Genomic DNA, 18,210 nt, shown 5'->3' with positions numbered 1-18,210 from the left:
TTCATGGCTTCAATATGGTTTTTCCATATTTGTTTTATCCCACAGTGGTGGAAAAACCAACATTATCTAAGAATAAGTGGTAAGTGACCCATTTCTACTTAGGTTGAAGTCTTAAAGCTCTTCTTTTTTGACCTTAGACATAAGAGTTACTTGTAGTGATTCAGATACAATGGATACATCCCAGCAGGTTGTCGAACAGAAATAAACAGCAGCAAATGGAGCCTGTTAGTCTAACAAAAACCACAACACAGCACTCAAAACTTGTTTTAAACATTCACAACAGAGTGCAACATCTTTATTATATTTTCAATGTTTGATTTTCTTTTCAGACCTCAGTTTCATAGAACTCTTTTGCTATTGTACAAAGGTTCTCAATAGGTTTGTGATCTGTCCAGCTAACAAAATCCAGTGCGTTTCTGTTAAGCACCATGATCTTGCAAATAAAAGTCCAGTAAAATTGGGAACTAGTTTGAAACCCCTAAAAGTAAATTGCTAATGCATCAGTTAGAATTTGAAAGGGAGAAGATGAGCAAGAGAGACAATGTGTAGGAGAAGATGGGGGGTTAAGCCAAGGAGTTTGACTAGGGACACACGTCTGGTTACACGAAACTTGTTGAATTTTATGAGTTAAGTTTTACATGTTTTCTTCAGTGAAGATATTTAAAATCAGGCAGTTTGCTGACCACCACCCCTCTTAAAAAAAAAGTCTATTGGGGAAAAAGTTTGAAGTTGATATCATCACTCCCCAATTCCTGCTGTACAGAGCTTGTCAAGGCCACACCCTAGATGGCAAATATCAACTCTCTACATAGTCTGCATTCACATAATTCTCTCCAAATGAGGTGACTTGCTGCTATGTAAATATCAGGTAGGTCAATATATTAAACTGCTGCCTATTTGGCTAAGTAAAACCATTTAAGTTTAAAATTTGTAAGTTTGGATTCAGCCATACCAAGTCATGTTAAACATTTGTCTGCCTCTGTTGGTTTCTTGCTACACAAGCTGTGTGGGCATTTCATTTTCAGTATGGAAATAACTTGATAAAAATGAACATCAACATGGGAAGACACAGTGTGTGATGAATAGGAAAGATTAGGCTGTAACTAGCATGAGCAATGCACTCTATCCAAAAGTGGATTTTTTCCTATAACTGTCTGGACTGTAAGTGTTTTTTTCAGTATGGAGGGCCAATATTGATATGTTTTGATTGAAGCTCCAGATGGCGGATATTTGGGCCAGTATCAATCTTGGCTGCTGAGTAACACACTCCCACACCACACTGGAGAATAAATTTGGTGTGGGAGGAACCTCAATGGTATTAGCATTGAATAAAAAAATTGTTAATATCTGTTATTGTAAATGTCCAACCCTCCTGTGAAGTATAAACATCTCTTGTGCGCTCAGTTTATCCGTTATATGAACAGTAAAACAGTGACTGTACTGAGCACTTAATCCACAGTCTTAAGTGGGTGTGATCTCCATCCTCAGGGGACCCTCTGCAGCAGGAGCAGCTCCATGCTGCCAGAGCTCAGTACAGTCGCTGGCTGAAGAAGATGCTTCCTGGCAGCAGCAACACCAAGCCACAAGGCAACGGTTCAGTCCCCGAATTCAAGTGTCACATGAGAGGAAACTCAGGAAAGATTCAGAATATACTGAAAGATGAGCCCCAGAAGTATTCACTGAGGAAACCAGGCATGATGCTGAGGGTATGTTCAGTTGACATGATTAACTTTTGGACAAAAATTTGAGGAATATTTGGACAGTGGCACATTTTCTGAAGAAGTTTTTGTCCTAATGTTGAATGATTTCTAGAAATCTGCAGATTATCCTATATTGCTGTCATTATACTGTAATTGTTTAATATTAATAGTTCAGACCAAATAATACTGGCTGGATTACCAACTCCTGAACTCCAGGGACCTCCAGCAGCTTCAGGATTATTGAGTGTCAACTAGTTTGTGGTACTTTGATTGAAAATGAGTTTGGTAATATGTGCTTAAGTAATAATTCTCAAAGTGGGGTCGGGGGACCCCCAGGGGTCCTTCAGGGGGTTCCAGGAGGTCCCCAGCAAAAAGGGGAGTCATTCGTTTTCACCATAATTCCATCCTTAAGTAACACAGTGACAGAATGTGTGACTATTCTGGTCATGGGTTTCACACATGTTCTGTAATAAAGCATCTAAAAGCAAAAATCTTATCAGATGAAGGATCCTGAGACAAAGTCTTATCAAATGAGGGTCTGTGGTCTAATTTGTGTCAGTTTAGAGGTCCTGGACATGAAAAAGTCCAATCAACTGACGGGAAAGCTTTTAAGTGGTTCTTGCTTTATTAACTGATCTTGAGGCTCTGTCTTGAAGGTCTGTGTGTCTGAATTAAGTTTCAAAAAAATTTTTACCTACATGGTGCATATTCCTAAATTAAAGCCCCTAAAAACACGATTTCAAAACTTGAGCTATTGGGTGTGGGTGTAGTTTGAGATTTGGTTCAGATTTGATTTGATTTGACCCAACAAACTGTCATCAGGTTCTGAGTCAAGTGTTGCTAAATCTTGACTGGCGTGTGGAAGTGTGTGATGTCAACTTTTTTCAAATGAGCCGCACCCATTTCAAATCAGAAAAAAAAGGAAAAAAACTACAGAAATCTCTAATGTGACAGTGGTGTGTTCATAATACTTGAACACACTTCTTACTTATAGCAAGAAGCTGAGAAGAAATATTTTTTTAAGGACTTAAATTTGTGTTTTATCAATATTTTGGCACAGAAAAATGGTAGACTATGCAGAGAAGGGGATGGATGGGGGGGTAATAGGGGCCCAGTAGCTCATTTTTGTTTCAGGACCCCCAAGAAAGTCAATCTGACCATCACTGTTGTTCATAAACAAGAATTTGTGAAGATCTCAAAGCTGCACTGACCAATACAAATGCAATGGATCAGATGACTACATGTAATGTAAAAGGAGTCGCACATAGTGAATCTTCCCCTAACCATGTAGTTATGGAGCCTTGAAGCATCTTTAAGCTCATTATTTTGGTTTTACAGCCTGCAACTTAAGTTCACACTTATTTACCTTGTTTCCAGCATTAACAGGCAGCACTTTTAAGTGAAAAAGCTCTAATAAACCACCTGTACACCACTTGCTCAGCACCAAACAGCATAAAAAGTGGACTAGCTGACAAAGATGACTCTCTGGTGAACATCGTAAAAACATTTTTCTCAGGAGTTTGGTGGAGACCAAAATAGAGCTAAAAGGAGAGTGAATATTAGACATATTTTTTTACTGTGCTTGCTTTACTTCAGTGCTTGTTTTTGGAGTTTGTCATGTTTCTGGTAGCATTTTACTGCAAAATCTGGGTGAAACAACAGCAGTGTTTTGTGTTGCAGCCTTTGCCTCAGCTGTCTGTGATGAACCTGGGTAAGGACAAAGCAGAAGAAAAGGAGAGCGTGGCTCTGGCTCCAGGCCCCTGTATGGACTGCAGCCTCAGCAGCAAAGACAATGCCATCCCCAGACACACGTCTCTGTACAACAAGCACCACTACATGTTGGTTCAAATAAAACCTTTATTTAAAAGAAAGACCTCAGGAGAAATTAGAGAAAAACTAAAACTGAATGTTTGTGTTAACGTGATGTGTTCCATTGCTTCTTACAGGGGATTCTGCAAGCAGCGTTCATTCCTGTACAAGCGGACGGCCTTGCCTCTGACAGATGAGGAAAAGAGTATCTTCACTTTTCAGGAGTGTGCACCCGATATGAAAACACCGTCATCAGCTGTCCAGCCATTCAGGAATATTGTAGAAGCCAAACCCCACAAAGACTGCCCCTTGTATACCAAATAGCCTCACAAGCAATAAAACTAGCATCTTTAACACATGAGTAGTTGTGCAATATTTCATTACAGCCCTGAAGATAAGGAGCACTTTGGATAGAACTTTATATAATGCTTCACCATCCAATAATCTCTATCTTTGAAGCCCTGTCTGATAAAATAAACTAACTAATGTAAATTAATCAAATTATTATTATCATTATTATCAACCAAATGTACAAATAACGTTAAAGATGTACTGCTTTCAAACAAAATTGATACTGATACAAATCACTGTGAATTGGACCCACCCATACTGTCCAATCAGAATATAGGAGTCATAATATTATGGTCGGATGGGAGTAGCTCAGTATGTTCTTTCTAGAGGGTGAGAGCAGATGTAAGCTCTGTTCTCCAAGACCTCCCTGGCGATTTTCTTGATGTTGGCATCGTTGTTCTCAGGAGAGTCTGGAACGGATTGAAATTTGAATTACAAACGAGCCGCTTTCATTCATTAAATGCAAAACGCAACATTCTCATCTGTCTGGATCATGTCACAGGGTAATGCTGGATTACATGTAGGTAATTTAAAAAATGCGCACAGTGTGAAAATCAAAAGCAGCGGGGGGTTTGAGTGTTGGTATGTGGGGTTCAGCGGGGAAATTCCGCAACACATGCAAGTCTTTTGTACTGAGATGCAGTTAAAAAAAAAAAAAAAAAGGCATGGGGCTGTTCTCAATTACCGTTTTGTGTTGTACTTACGCTTTTGCAACTGAGTCATCAAGTAATTGTTCTTGAAGTAAGCTTCGCTGCAGAAGGTGTTTGCGAGCAGCACCTAGAAAAATGAACATTCATCAAAACCTTTCTAACGAGAATCCGACTGTAAATCACAGCCGAAAGAAATGAAAACTAAAAAAACGATACAGGCAGCAGCTGAAAGTACAAAACATCACGACGTAATCAAATGTGAAGTGTGACAATTACATCCATTTGTTGGCTCTACTTTCATCTGCAAACAACACAACTGGAAACATCACAGACACTGTTAGAACTTACCCATATGTATTGTTTTACAATAATATGTCAGATTAGCACTTTCTCTCATCATGGAAATAATTCAGATGGTAGACAAGCAAACATGGAGAAACAAGTCGAAAAGATCACAGTGGAACTAAACTGGATGAAAGCTTGATGATTGAAGACACATTTGCTTTGAAATAATTAGAACTCAGTCTGAACCTCAGGCGCAGTTTCAAATCAGCGACTATCTTCGCAGGACTGTTAGCAGGATCTCTACAGTCTGTGTGTGTGTGCTTCAAATAAAATGCAAAGGTGGCCACTGCATGTTTTCTGACATTTTAGGCCTGAAGCTACAGTGGAGAGAACCGGGAGGAGCACAGGGCTTCCCATGTGAAACACAGCGGAGTGTTGCAAAAGAGGATAATACAAAGCATTCACTGCCTTCTTTAATGTCTCTCTGTGGAGTATTTGTTTTGCTCTACATCACTGTTTCTGATTACACACAGGACCATCCAATAGTTAGTGTTTACCGCTCCGCCAATCCTGTGTCCTTGTCCACCTAAATCTGCTCCGATAAGAACTGTTTAGCGAATATGGAGGAGTGAGGGTTATGAACACTGAAAACACATCTGCAAATGTACCACAGTGATTAAAAGTGGAGAACAAATGGCATACAATAACTGGAAAATATTACATAATTTAAGTAGCTGCTTATTATGTTGGTAACAGGTCAAAGCACACGCAGATAAGAAACATGGCTGCCGCAAAAAACAAAAAAAGCAAACATAATTAGAGGTGACAACATGTTGTGACATGCTGCTGCTTTAATTGCTTGCAGGAGACTTCCTGCACTGAAAGAAAGCAGCCAAATCTAATTAGATAAGAATGTGTGTTCTATTTAGCCTGATAAATATACACTCATCTTAATCAAGATCTGACCTCTCTTCTGGATAATTACACTGTAATTAAATTGAGCTGCTGTGTATGGCTATACTATTAACACCAAAGTGTGACTGTAATACATCTCCAGAGCATATATACAGTAAGATATTCATGTACTTTTATAGATCCGACCACAAAACACACATCAAGCGGGTGGGAGGAGCTTCAGATTGTAATATGGACTGACAGTGTATTGGTGTGTGGTGGGGGGATGGTAAATAGTGGCAAATGTGCAAAATGTGGCCTGAATTTTATTGTGTGAAATGGATCGGTGTGAACATGTATGATGATGTTTTGTAAGTTGCATACCCACACAGATTGCTAAGTTCTGTTCCTTATGATGTATGGCCCAAATAAAGTATTCATTCATTTAAATTAAATATAACCACATCCATCCTCTCACTGCACACTTGGTGGTTTGGCCACTAGAGTTGAAATATTAGTTTTGGTGTGAGCTGGGCTACTGCACATAAGCTGTACTAACAATTCAAACATTAACCAAACAGCTTTTCATTTCTAAGTGAGCTTGAAAAATTCTAATGACTATACTTTAACACATTGGAGCACCAATAATAGTGTTCAAAAAAGACTAAATGAGCCTAAATGCCGACCTTGATTTGTCATGCAACTATAGGAATGATGTGTGTAAGACTGTAAAACTGATTTAATTATGAAAAACTGAGACCTAGATTCAAGATGCAAGTTAATCCCAGCTGTAAACGAGGCTTACTGCCTTTAAACATACGAGTAAGGACACACTCCTCTACTCTCCTTCTTTGGAACCTCTTTGGAATAATGTTCACTTTACATGTTATTTAATAAACAGGTCCATAATGGTTAAAAGATTACAATCAGATCATGCTTTCTTCTCGATTCTGCTTGGCCCAATTTGTAGGTCTCGGTCAAAGCTTTGGTGTGTGTGTGTGTGTGTGTGTGTCTGTGGTACAGGATGTATATACACATACCTCGTGGTCGTGATTCCTGAGGCCGATGCTGATGGAGCGGCTGGCTCTGGACAGGACAGCTGTCATAGCGTAGAGGTTGATCAGCACATCTGCTACTCTCTTCAAGACGAGTTGTTCATCCACTATTGTCTGACAACATCAACAGATACAAATCAGGACGCTTCAATCATCGATCATTTCCAACCTCAGAAATGTCTTGAGTAATCTTTGCTGCTAAAGAAAATAATTGTGAATCATTTTGTAATTTATCAAATCCTTTTCCTCTAAACCCAGACATCATCATCATCAAAGAAGCTCATCTGTTCTTGGCTGATCTTCCTGTGTAGATGATGTTGGTGGTTGATGTCTAAAAGACCGTAACAGGAAATTTGGACTTTGATTACATAAATTCACATAATGTGAAATCATTGTATGTGGATGGACGTCATCACTGCTGAGTCCACTTTTCTGAGGATGGAACACCTACTCACTGCTGCTTAGAAGACAGTTCGGATTTTACTCTTAAGTTGTGATTAATGACTTCCTGTGTTTGGAGATGTCCTGACAGTGCCCATATCAACACCAGAACTTCATTTGGGCCAGCATAAAGACTATAATGTTTAAGTTAGTGGGAAACGGATGATCTTCTCTGGCAGGTTTAAATCTTTAAGTCTCTTAAGATCAAAATGGACCTCTCAGTGGGAGGAGTTTAGTGTTAGTATCCAGTCTAAATAAAATACTGTGGCCAAAACTATGAAAATACGACCCATGCTGTAATAAACCAGAACTATTCTTTAAGGCTGAGATGACTTATCAATGAATACCTATAATGCAGTGAAACCATTCAGTTCAAATAAACTGTTCTTTTTAAAGATTTTTATTGGCATTTTGCCTTTATTTGGCAGTTGAAAGTGTAAGAGTATACAGGAAGAGAGATATGGATGTGACACGTGACAAAGGCCCCCAGCTGGAACTGAACCTGGGGTGCTGCAGCCACCAAAACACCCTACATTATTGCTCCCTTACAATTATGCATTAAACATATTGTTACAGTGACATTCAGGAGCAAATGTAACTCTGGAACTATTGCTTGCTGGAACTATTGCTTGGTCCAGTACATTTTTGGCATTTTATGCCTTTATTAGAGAGTTGATAGTAGGGAGATGACAGGAAACGAGAGGAGGGAACCTGAGCCAGTAATGAGCCACAGAGACACTGAGCTGTAGCAGCATTGCTAGCAGTTGGCATCAGGTGAACCTAGATGTAGACCTATTTGAATATTAAGGTGTTACAGCAGCAATCTTTACTGACAATCGTGTCCCAGTTTCCTTAAAAAAACGTTGTACTGTCTCAGCCCGTTTTGTTAATGCAACGGTTTGCATGCGCTGTTTACCATTAATCTTCTTATCATTATTAGTGAACTGATAACGGTCTTGCTCTCCGGATGAAATATGCAGTGTGATTAAAGCCCTCTTGGGACACTTCTCATGAATTGGATCAAAAAGGAGTCAACTGATAACATGAAGTGGGGATTGTGAAAACTGACTCGCCTCCCAAGAGGTTTATAGCGTCTTTGGAAAAGCTGTGGTTATAAAAGCTCAGTCAAGTAGAATGATAGAAATAGAGCACACTTTGGAGCAACTGTCTAACCCATAAACACCACTTAGGAAACACTGAATGGAAGATATGAAATGATCCCTGCCACCAGTGAGGAACATCTTGTACATTCAGCCATTTGTGACAAATGGGAATTTTGTTCAAAAGAATGGGAAACACTTGACCAGGAAAATCCTACAGCTGTTTTTTTTTTTCTTTTTCCAGAATGTAAAATAAATCAAATGTTACCTTTCCATATCTGTACAGCAGGCTCTCCACAGTCGATCCAAAAAAGTTAACGTTCTGTTCAAAATTCTTTGCACTCTCCTGTAAACAGAAAACAGTTGAGCCGCTAGAAAAAAAGCTAATGTGTTATATCTATGTGCTCAAAATATATCTTATAAGAGTTAAGAGAAAGTTCTTACCGCCAAGCTGGGATGCACCACTCCGTCTTTTCCGGTCAAGCCAAGGTCCACTGAACCTCCGACTGAGCTCCTCAGTTTTTTACCTAACATGCCCATAGCCAGACCGATATTTCCCTTCTTCATCTCCCTGGAGGCAGAGCAGAGACAACACTGAGACACTAAAGAGTGACCAAAGACCATCCTGGAAGTTTTTAATAAATTACACAACCTTGTGATGAAATTCTAGGGAAAACTATTCACACACAAGAAAATCAATAATGTCGATATCATGGCCAGACAGATTCACAGGTACTTTTAGATGAAAGTGATGAAGCTTTAAAGAACATTAAAACAACATTAAAGCTACAGTATGTACTTTCCTTTCTCAGGTTTTTAAGTAAGCCTCACCCTTCCAACCAATCAGAGAAGGCCAAAAATCAGGGGTGGTAGCTCATGGTCATCAATCAATACAAGAACTTCTGATCTAATACTCTTCTTGTATTGAGGCTCCAAGTTAACATCTAAGTTATCTTACTGCTATGCAAATTAGGGAAAAAGATCAATGAATTATTATTCACAAAAAAAAGAAATCCCAGCTCTACATGATTTGAATATTCTTACTTTATTTTCCCTGTGAGGACTTTGCCAGCATATTGCATTCCAGTGAGAGCGATGTACATCCTCAGAATTTCATTGGTCCCCTGAAAACAGACGAGAAGCTATAAATATCATGTTTACGATTTCACATTTATTATACTACGAGTGGCAATGCAGCCTATGAAGAACACTCTGCGCTGTGTGTTATAATAGGACACTACATTTTGATGTTAGATATTTACAAGAGTTCAAAAATTCCAAATCAATAAAGGCATCAGAGGGAGGATATGAATTTAAATAAATAATAAATGATTTAGATTATGATTGATAGACACTTTATGACACGCATAAAAACTGTTTAAATGGCTGATAAACTGCAAGTCTGCTCAGTTCTTTAATTCCAAATACAGACAGAAACCAAAAACCTCACCAAGTTAATCCAGGGAAGACATTTCATTCCAAAGTCAATTGTGCCCCCTGGTGGCCAGTTATGGTCTAAATTTTTACAGAGCTCTCCCTAAACCTCTTTTATTATAATCTATTCATTTTTTGTTTAATTTTGAGATCTACAAAATCTCAGAATCAGTTTTAAAAAACCCAACACGGGTAATATGAGCGTAACTAAACAATATAAACTCCTTTTCATTGATAAAAACTCTCAGAATATGACTGAGGATCTGACCTTGGTGTTCTCAGTGGTGCTTTAATGATTGAATAATTATTAGAGTACCTCAAAGATAGGCAGGATGCGACAGTCCCTGACGTAGCGCTCGAAAGGGTAGTTCTTTGTATAACCCAGACCTCCGAAGACCTGAAGAGCTTCACTGACACAAATCCAGCCTCCTTCTGAGCTGAACACCTGCACAGACGATACAGAATACACATCATTAAACATTTTGTTTTATACTGGTTTGACATGAACATGGTTTGATGACAACCGTGTCTAACCTTGACCATGGCGGCCTCTACAGAACAGTCTGGAAGCCCCGGTTTGTCCATCATTCCTGCCGTCAGGTACGCCATGCTCTCCATCACGAAGGCATTAAGGGCCATCACTGCAAACTTCTCCTACAGCACAGAGGCAAACACACACCTTATTCACTTCTGAACAGACTGAGTGGTGGTGATTATTCACTAGACTCTGATGAGGGGAACGTGGAACGTACCTGAATCATGCCGAATTCACTCAGGCTTTTGTTAAACTGCTTCCTGGTTGCAGCGTACTCAGCCGTCAATCCTACAGCGAGCCAGAAAAAGAAGATGTCAAACTGAAGAAATTCCAAAAAACTCACCCTCACAACTCTTAATCAGTTATCTCAGCTGCTCTATGGGGTTTTTACCTATCAGTTTTTTTATCATTCCAGCTGAAGAACTGCCCATACTGAACCTCCCTGAGTTGAGGATGTTCATGGCGATCTGTCCGACACAAAGCAAAAGCTTGGTGTAAAAACCAACATAACCTTATAGATACAGTCATGTACAATAGTTTGTGTTGAGGACAGGATAAAACTTACCTTAAACCCACCACCTACTTCTCCGATTACATTCTCCAGTGGCACTGGGACGTTGTCAAAGGACACTTCACAAGCTGAAAAAAGTCAAAGTTTAATTACAAATGACATGAAAGGACACAAACTCTACCAAGACCACTCCGTTTGTTCATCCTGTCATCCAAACCCATGAAAGACTTACTATTGGAGCCCCGGATGCCCAGTTTGTCCTCAGGCTTGCCGCTAGTGATTCCCCCGAAAGCCCTCTCCACGATAAACGCCGAAATCTTATCCTTCTTCACGCCATCTACGACAACCTCTGTCCTTGCAAACACCGTCATAACATCTGCCATCCCTCCATTTGAAATCCAAATCTGATGACACAAATAGAAAGACATGGGATTTTTTTTTTTAGAGTTTAAGGCAAATCAAATAATGTCAGAGGATTTATTGATGTACATTTGAAGCCTAGATCAAACATTTGCAAACTTGATTCTTCTCACCTTAGAGCCGTTGATGAGGTAATGTGTACCGTCATCTGACAGGGTTGCTCGGGTCTGAATAGAGGCTGCATCGCTTCCACTGAAATGATCACACTGAATGTAAGTGACGCTAAACCACCCCTATACTGAGACATAAAGTATAGATGCTGTCACAATTTCAACCTGGCAATGGAGAGTGCTAATTTCTGACTGGCTGGCGGGCGTCCTTTAAGATCTTATAACTGGACTACTCAAAATTTAACCTCTGTTAGGATGTTAGGATACAGTACCTATAAGAAGTTCCTTTCATTTCTTAGTGATTGTACTTTTCAATCACTTTTTTGCTGAGCTGCTTGGAGTGTTTCTTTCTGTTGGAGGTTTTGCCACAATACTGACTCAAAGGTTAGACTTTACACATACAAGTGTGTCATAATTACACACAGGTGATCTCCATTAAAAAAAACCAAACAAACAGTTGGCTACAACAGTGATGTTTTACATGTGTCCTATGAAAGGGAGTAAATGCTTGTAATTTGTACTCTATATCTGTAATTAATTTACATCATTTCAGGCTGGCAATCACAGATGTAGATGATGCAGAGTCTCAGATATGAAAAAAAAAGCTTGAAAATGTTTTGAGTAAAGAGAATGTATTCAATATGTTTAAAGGCCTCAGGGAGATGCATAATGTGTGTCATGATTCTGAAAGTCAATATTTATTCACTTTATTTCTTGTTGACATACTTGAACCTTTGTTCAAACTAAACCATAGGTAAACCGACCTACAGCTTGTAGTGCTGTCCACATGTCTCTGGCATCAAAGGGGACACTGTAATGAAGATGTGAATGAAGTTTTAGTGTCTTTACCTTCCAGGCTCTGTCAGACAGAAAGCTGCTACATGTTCTCCTGAGGCCAGTTTGGGCAAATACTTCTCCTTCTGTGCGTCATTCCCTGCTATCAGAATCCCCTGAAACACCAAACAGCTGTTAGCAAATCACACAAAACCTCCCTGCATGTCATCATACCAATCATGTTACCATAGATTTAAACTTGTAGGAGTGATATTCCTCATCAGCCATGTACATCTGGCTTACACTATTTTATTTTTACCTTCAGTCCAATGGCCTGATGTGCAGCCAGTGTTACAGCAATAGAACCGTCTAATGAGATGATCTCTGCCAGTCGTGCATACATGGTGTTGGACAATCCCAGACCCCCTGAGATGAAAAAAAACAAAGATCTTCTCACTGACTGCCTTTACACTGAGACACACGACTAATAGTGGTGTTGGCAGGGATGTACAGAGAAACCGCAATATGATCCATGCATAGCTCATGTTGCGTGAGTTAAAATGTATATATCATCCTAAGAATTATCCTGTTATTTGAGACAGGCTGTCTCAGTCACATGACCTGCAGTCACCCTGTGCGCATGAGGAGGCCATACATAGTCCTGCCAATGGTTTCACACTGTTCCATTCATCTACAGGAGGCACTGATACACTAGCCAAGATAGCAAAGAGGACTACAAGCTAGTAGGGCAGGAGCTGATCAATGACATATAATAACGAGAGGAAGACAAACAATGGCAATGGCATTTAAACGGGCCAGAAGTCATTTTGCATTTCACAGCAGCTCTTTATCTCTCTGACTGTCTGTTCCTGCAGTTATCAGCTGGTAAAATCTTGTTTTAAAACCTTAAATCACGGTGTAACTGGACCCGTTACTGAACCTGTCCGACCGCAGCTCTGCTCCCCAGCCAACAGGTTCAGCTGACAGACAGGACAGACAGTTTCGGCAGAGCACTGGTTACTAGGGGTGCATGATTCAGGAAATCTCACGATTCAATTCAAAATCGATTCGATTCTTGATTCATAATCAGTTCTCAATTCAATACATTCATAGATTTGATTCTAGATTGATGTGCTGAGTATCTCTTTCCATTCAACTGCAGTAGACACTTTTATAGGTCTCAAAGAAAAAAAAATTACACTGAATCAAATGTAAACATTTGCTACTCAATGTCAACCTGAGTCAGATTTATTTACTTTTAGTCCACTCAGTCAACAGGAAACCAAGGCAGCCCTGAGACAAAGGCTCAAATGAATACTTAATACAAAAATAAAAATGATTGCAAAGATAAACTGCAAAGTGCAAAACTTCAAATAATAATTTAAATTCATACTTCAAATAACAAAATTATACAAACAATAGTTGCCTGCTACATTTAGCTGCAAAGGTATTCAGCTGGCAGGCTGGTGTGTTGTGTGTTAAGCTGCGGGGGAGGAGGCCGCAGGGGTCGCAGAAAGAAAGTTGAACCACAATCAACTTTTGGAGAAACGCAACCTGTAACGCTGTACAACCCTGCCATGAGGGAGGACAAAAACATTACTAGGAAGAGGGGAGGACATTTGTCTTTGTTTGATAATGTTTAAAGTAAAGTTAGGCTTTACTGACGGCTTCTCGACTCATTTTAAAAAAGAAAGAAAAGAGAGAGAGAGAAGCAGTGGTCGAGCGAGCTAGAGAGTGGATGAGGAGAGCGAGCAGTGGTGGCGAGAAAACCGGTGTTACAAATCAACTGGTTTTCCTGTTAACTATATGCCATATGCCATCTAACATAAACCCCAAACATTTGACTGTTTGTTAAATTCAGACACATTCATGCTGTGAGGAAGAGCTCCGCTTTGTCTCTCTCTATTTGGACTTTAAAAAAAATGTCAGTAGTAATGTTATGAATAGTTATCATTCATCATCATTATAGTAAATGTGCTAAACATGGAATAGCATCGTTACAGTTCTTAATTACAGTTGTTTGCAGTTTATTTAACTGTATGCTTACATCTACTGTAATATCTACAATCTACAGATGACATGTTAAGTGTTTTTGATAACAACTAAACTGTGTGTATGTTGGAGATCTTTAACATCTTACCATACTCCTCAGGAATCTGGATTCCAAACAGCCCAAGCTCTTTCAACCCATTCAGGGTCTCTGGAGGGATTTTAGCTTCTTGGTCAATCTTCGCTGAGTCAACTGAAATCACAAACACCAGCCTTTCCTCATCAGTCCATCCAATCACTGAGCGGCAACAGACTGCAATTCACCCAAATTAACCCTTGTGTTTTGTTGACATTGGTTTTACTTCTCTATGTATGCATTTGTATACGTTTATTTTTTTCTTCAAAAACTTTTCTTCTGACCTTTAAAGTCAATATATGAAGAGTATTGAAGTGGTAACCCTCCCCTTTACTCCAAACTGAACCAAATACGAAAATGAGCATAAGACATTGTTATTACACCACATAAAGAAATAGCTGATATGCTATGTGGTCAAATGCAAACAAATATTGTATAACATTGTTAGTGTGCAGCAGGTTGACAAGTGCTGTACTCTTTAAACCTTCAGCATCTCTCTCACCCTCCTCATTGAAGAATTTTTCCACCGGTGCAACGAGCTGATTGATCTCCTCCACCTCTTCATTTCCAATTTCTGGATAAGGGAAGACCTCAGCCTGGAGAGAAAAAACATAAATAACCAACTCTTTACAGCCAATACAGACGCTCTACTTGTGTGTTCAGATGCAACAATCCAGTCTAATCAATGAAAAGAAATACACAGGACACTGGAACAAGAACATGGGTTTTCAGGGGCTGATGTTTTGTTGATGTAACCAGGCAGCCTGAAGCCACTCATTGCTGCAGCATCAAAGTAAATAAACATCTTGATTTTTCACTTAGTTTAACAGACAAAAATGACTTTCACCAGCAGCTGCTTGGGTTTTTAATGCTCTCCAGTGCATCATCCATCATCCATATTAGGGGTGTGCCCGAATACAAATACATTATTCGGCAAAGCACAAATAATGTTTTTTTTTTTTATGAATATTTGTTTCATACAAATATTTTAAAAAATATTTGTTAGTTAGAGGTCTGTCTGCAATGAGGCGATGAGTAAAGTTTTAGCTCAGTAATCAGCGCAGTCGTCTATGATCTGGGAGATGTGATGTGGGGACCTCCTTCATAAGGTAGTTTATTTATGAACACTTATTGTAACACTTTCATTTTCTAAAATTAAAAGAGTAATAAAAACAAAAACAGGATTTTTGAGCCTCTTTCCACTTTCATTCGAATACAAATACAGATACAAATAATTTTGCTGCCTCAACAAATACAGATACAAACACAAATACAAATACTGGGATTTCTGCACATCCCTAGTATATATCCATCAACTGCATACATAAATAAATAAATAATCCCTAAAACCATGTTGATACCATATTGAATGTGGAAAATTTCATAACAAATTGCATTCAGATATCTGTCACGTAAATGTCACCTTCCGTAACTGATAGAATCTTGATTCGATTCTTAAAACATGGAGGTTATTTTTCCATTTCAGTGACCTTTAAGGCAGCCCTTGATAGAATTACAGCTTTCATAATTCCTGCTGTCCACCACCATGTCGCAGCCTGTAGAATATGACTGTAACAAAAGCAGACGAACAATCCACAAAGACTGATACTTGTCTGCAATATGTACTTTGTGTAATACTTTGTGGTAATGAATGGACAGATGAGGTCAAACATTTACACATTGTAACAGCCCTTATCTTGGTTGAGCAGAGACACAGAGTCCCAAACATCTCATGCACCATCGAAAATGGTCTCAATGTACTACAAATAAACAATTGGAGATAAAAAAAAAGGAATCTTTTTGTTTAACAAAATTTAATTTATTCCTTTTTTTTTTTTTACTAGTCAACGTAGCCACTGTTTGCATTCTTTCTAAAATGAAAATCAAATATTGTTAAGAAAGTTCAATAAAGTTCTTCCCACAAATGATTGCACTGTCAGGTTGCTTTGCTTTCACCCTTCTGTCCAGTTAATCCCAAACCAGCTTGATAGCTGTGCTGGTCTCATGATTTGAAGCCTATCATCTTGTTCTTTTGACAGTCTGGATGTTTGTTTTGGGTCATTATCTTGCTGTAGAATAAACCTCTGACCAGGTAGGGTTAGACCACAGGGGACTGCATGGCTCTACAGGATGCTGTGGTGGTCTTTTCGGTCCAGAGTGCCAATCACTGTGTGCAAGTCACCAACTCTGGATCCAGCAAAAGAGCCCCAGACCATCACGCTTCCTCCTCCATGCCTTTATACAGACAGATGGTTTGGAAGTAATCAACTGTAGGAATGGTTTTGCATCAACTTTCAAGGCTTAAATTACTTTCTGCAGAGAAGCTGTGAGTTGTTAACTTGTTACTTTATCCAATTTTATAACTCCCAAATGTACTTTATTTTCTAGTTTCTGGTAACCTAATCATTTCTTTTTATGGTTTACCTTTGTTCCACTTAAGGCATCCACTGGACCTGAACTGCTTAAATTTTAATTAAAACTGGAAAAATGGGGGTGTTCCAATGTGGAATGTTCTAGTTCTCACTGGCCTGAACCACATTCATGCTCCGGAATGTGACATGTAGCTGGCAGTGTCTACATCAGTGTTTAATCTCAAAACTCAACAGTTCTTCAAGGTAGAAATTCAAGCTCTTAGTTTAAGAGTTCCCTTGTTTGAAAAAGAAACGGTTAGCCTAAGACAACATGTCTGTTTTCATACAAATTAAGCTGACTGTTGATGTCACTCAAGGTAACGAGGGGACGAGGACAACATGGACAAAAGAGATGCTGAAATGTCGCCCTCCACACGTTCTTCCTCTGTGACTGCAGCACAGGAGGAGGAAAGTCTACCTGAGACGTCTCTCTCAGACGGGATGGGTTTCACAGTTTGAACACAAAATGAGCAGGTCTCCGGGTCTAAAGTGTGCAATGTAAGTTTTATAAGTAGAATTGAAATAAATGTTGGATCATAAAACGCAGTCAGGAGGAAATCACGTCAAAAGGTGAAAGTCTCATACTGGTAATAACTGCACTTGAATACAGATATGATCTGAGATGTAAAGGCATCACAGACACTCCTGTACAGATGATCCAATTACCTGGATAATGTTACAGTCATATCAAATTCCCTCTTTGTGTTTCCTCAGACAGTGTTTCCCTGTTGTACAGTAACAAAAAGAGGGACTTTGGCACTAAAAAGACTGTAATGTTGAAAGATATCTACTTGATTTGACTCATCTGGATGCTGAAGCTTCATATTAGCTTCAGATACACTTTTAAATACATTTTTGCTCCCTATCACTTACAATGTAAGTACATTATGAAGGGATCTTCTGATGAACAGAAGGAATAATTACAGTGATAAATTGTATTTGGTGACCCATCAGATTCTGTGACCTGCAGTGTTGGTTAGGCTGTTAGGGTAAGAATATCAGGGCAGGTCACACAATTTGATGGGTCACCAAATACAGTGTAACAACGGTGTTGTTTAAGGACAGACTTGAAAAATTGTGAACCTGTCCTTTAATAACCAGGTTATGTTCGAGATCATATCCTGAATATGATTCAAATCAGAAAAATGCATAAGAGGAACTGGTGCGTATGTGAAGGTAATAAAAACAGGAGTGGCAGAGTTACATTTAAAATAATAACTATGTCATAACATCGTAAACATCAACAGGAAGTTCCCCAGAGGTGTCATATCTCTGATGTAACGCGGCCGTGGTGCCTGCGTTACATCAACACATCTTCAGACTTTAGATACGTTACCTTATTCACCTGACCGAGGAACAAATCCTTGGCATAAGCGAGGTTCCTGGACTGAGTTTTAAAGCACCTCCGCTGCTGAAGACGTAGCACTTCTTTCACAGCTTGCGTCGTGTTACAGACGTCCAGCCGCTTTCCAAGTTGAACAAATTTCGACAAAGCGGTAAATCTGTTGACGTTCATCATTCTGCCAGCATCAGTGTTTTCTATATAACTACATAACCAGGCAACCTTTCACCGATATATGGCCCACAATGATGACGTACAGACGC

General features: G+C 39.2%; 2 protein-coding genes across 2 annotated transcripts in view; one reads left to right on the top strand and one right to left on the bottom strand.

The window, feature by feature from the left end:
- cfap92 (cilia and flagella associated protein 92 (putative)) overlaps positions 1-3,870 on the top strand; it is a 13,764-nt gene extending 9,894 nt beyond the window's left edge. Inside the window, exons 14-16 of the mRNA XM_042406218.1 lie at positions 1,489-1,706; positions 3,381-3,538; positions 3,647-3,870. Of these exons, the coding sequence (XP_042262152.1) occupies positions 1,489-1,706; positions 3,381-3,538; positions 3,647-3,833 (563 nt within the window). The 3' untranslated portion in view covers positions 3,834-3,870. The remainder of the gene's footprint in view (positions 1-1,488; positions 1,707-3,380; positions 3,539-3,646) is intronic.
- acad9 (acyl-CoA dehydrogenase family, member 9) lies at positions 3,848-18,210 on the bottom strand. The gene is made up of 18 exons (XM_042406219.1): positions 17,942-18,210; positions 14,697-14,790; positions 14,210-14,311; positions 12,389-12,495; positions 12,145-12,245; positions 11,299-11,377; positions 10,998-11,169; positions 10,820-10,893; positions 10,646-10,721; positions 10,472-10,542; positions 10,254-10,373; positions 10,036-10,164; positions 9,330-9,409; positions 8,730-8,856; positions 8,554-8,631; positions 6,730-6,858; positions 4,565-4,637; positions 3,848-4,270 (listed from the first exon to the last, which is right to left on the bottom strand). The coding sequence occupies exons 1-18, from the start codon at positions 18,122-18,124 to the stop codon at positions 4,170-4,172; spliced, it is 1,896 nt and encodes a 631-aa protein (XP_042262153.1). The 5' UTR covers positions 18,125-18,210; the 3' UTR covers positions 3,848-4,169.

Source organism: Thunnus maccoyii, chromosome 3 (assembly GCF_910596095.1).
Source record: "Thunnus maccoyii chromosome 3, fThuMac1.1, whole genome shotgun sequence".
Lineage (NCBI taxonomy): Eukaryota > Metazoa > Chordata > Actinopteri > Scombriformes > Scombridae > Thunnus > Thunnus maccoyii.
This window is presented reverse-complemented; position numbering and strand designations above follow the sequence as displayed.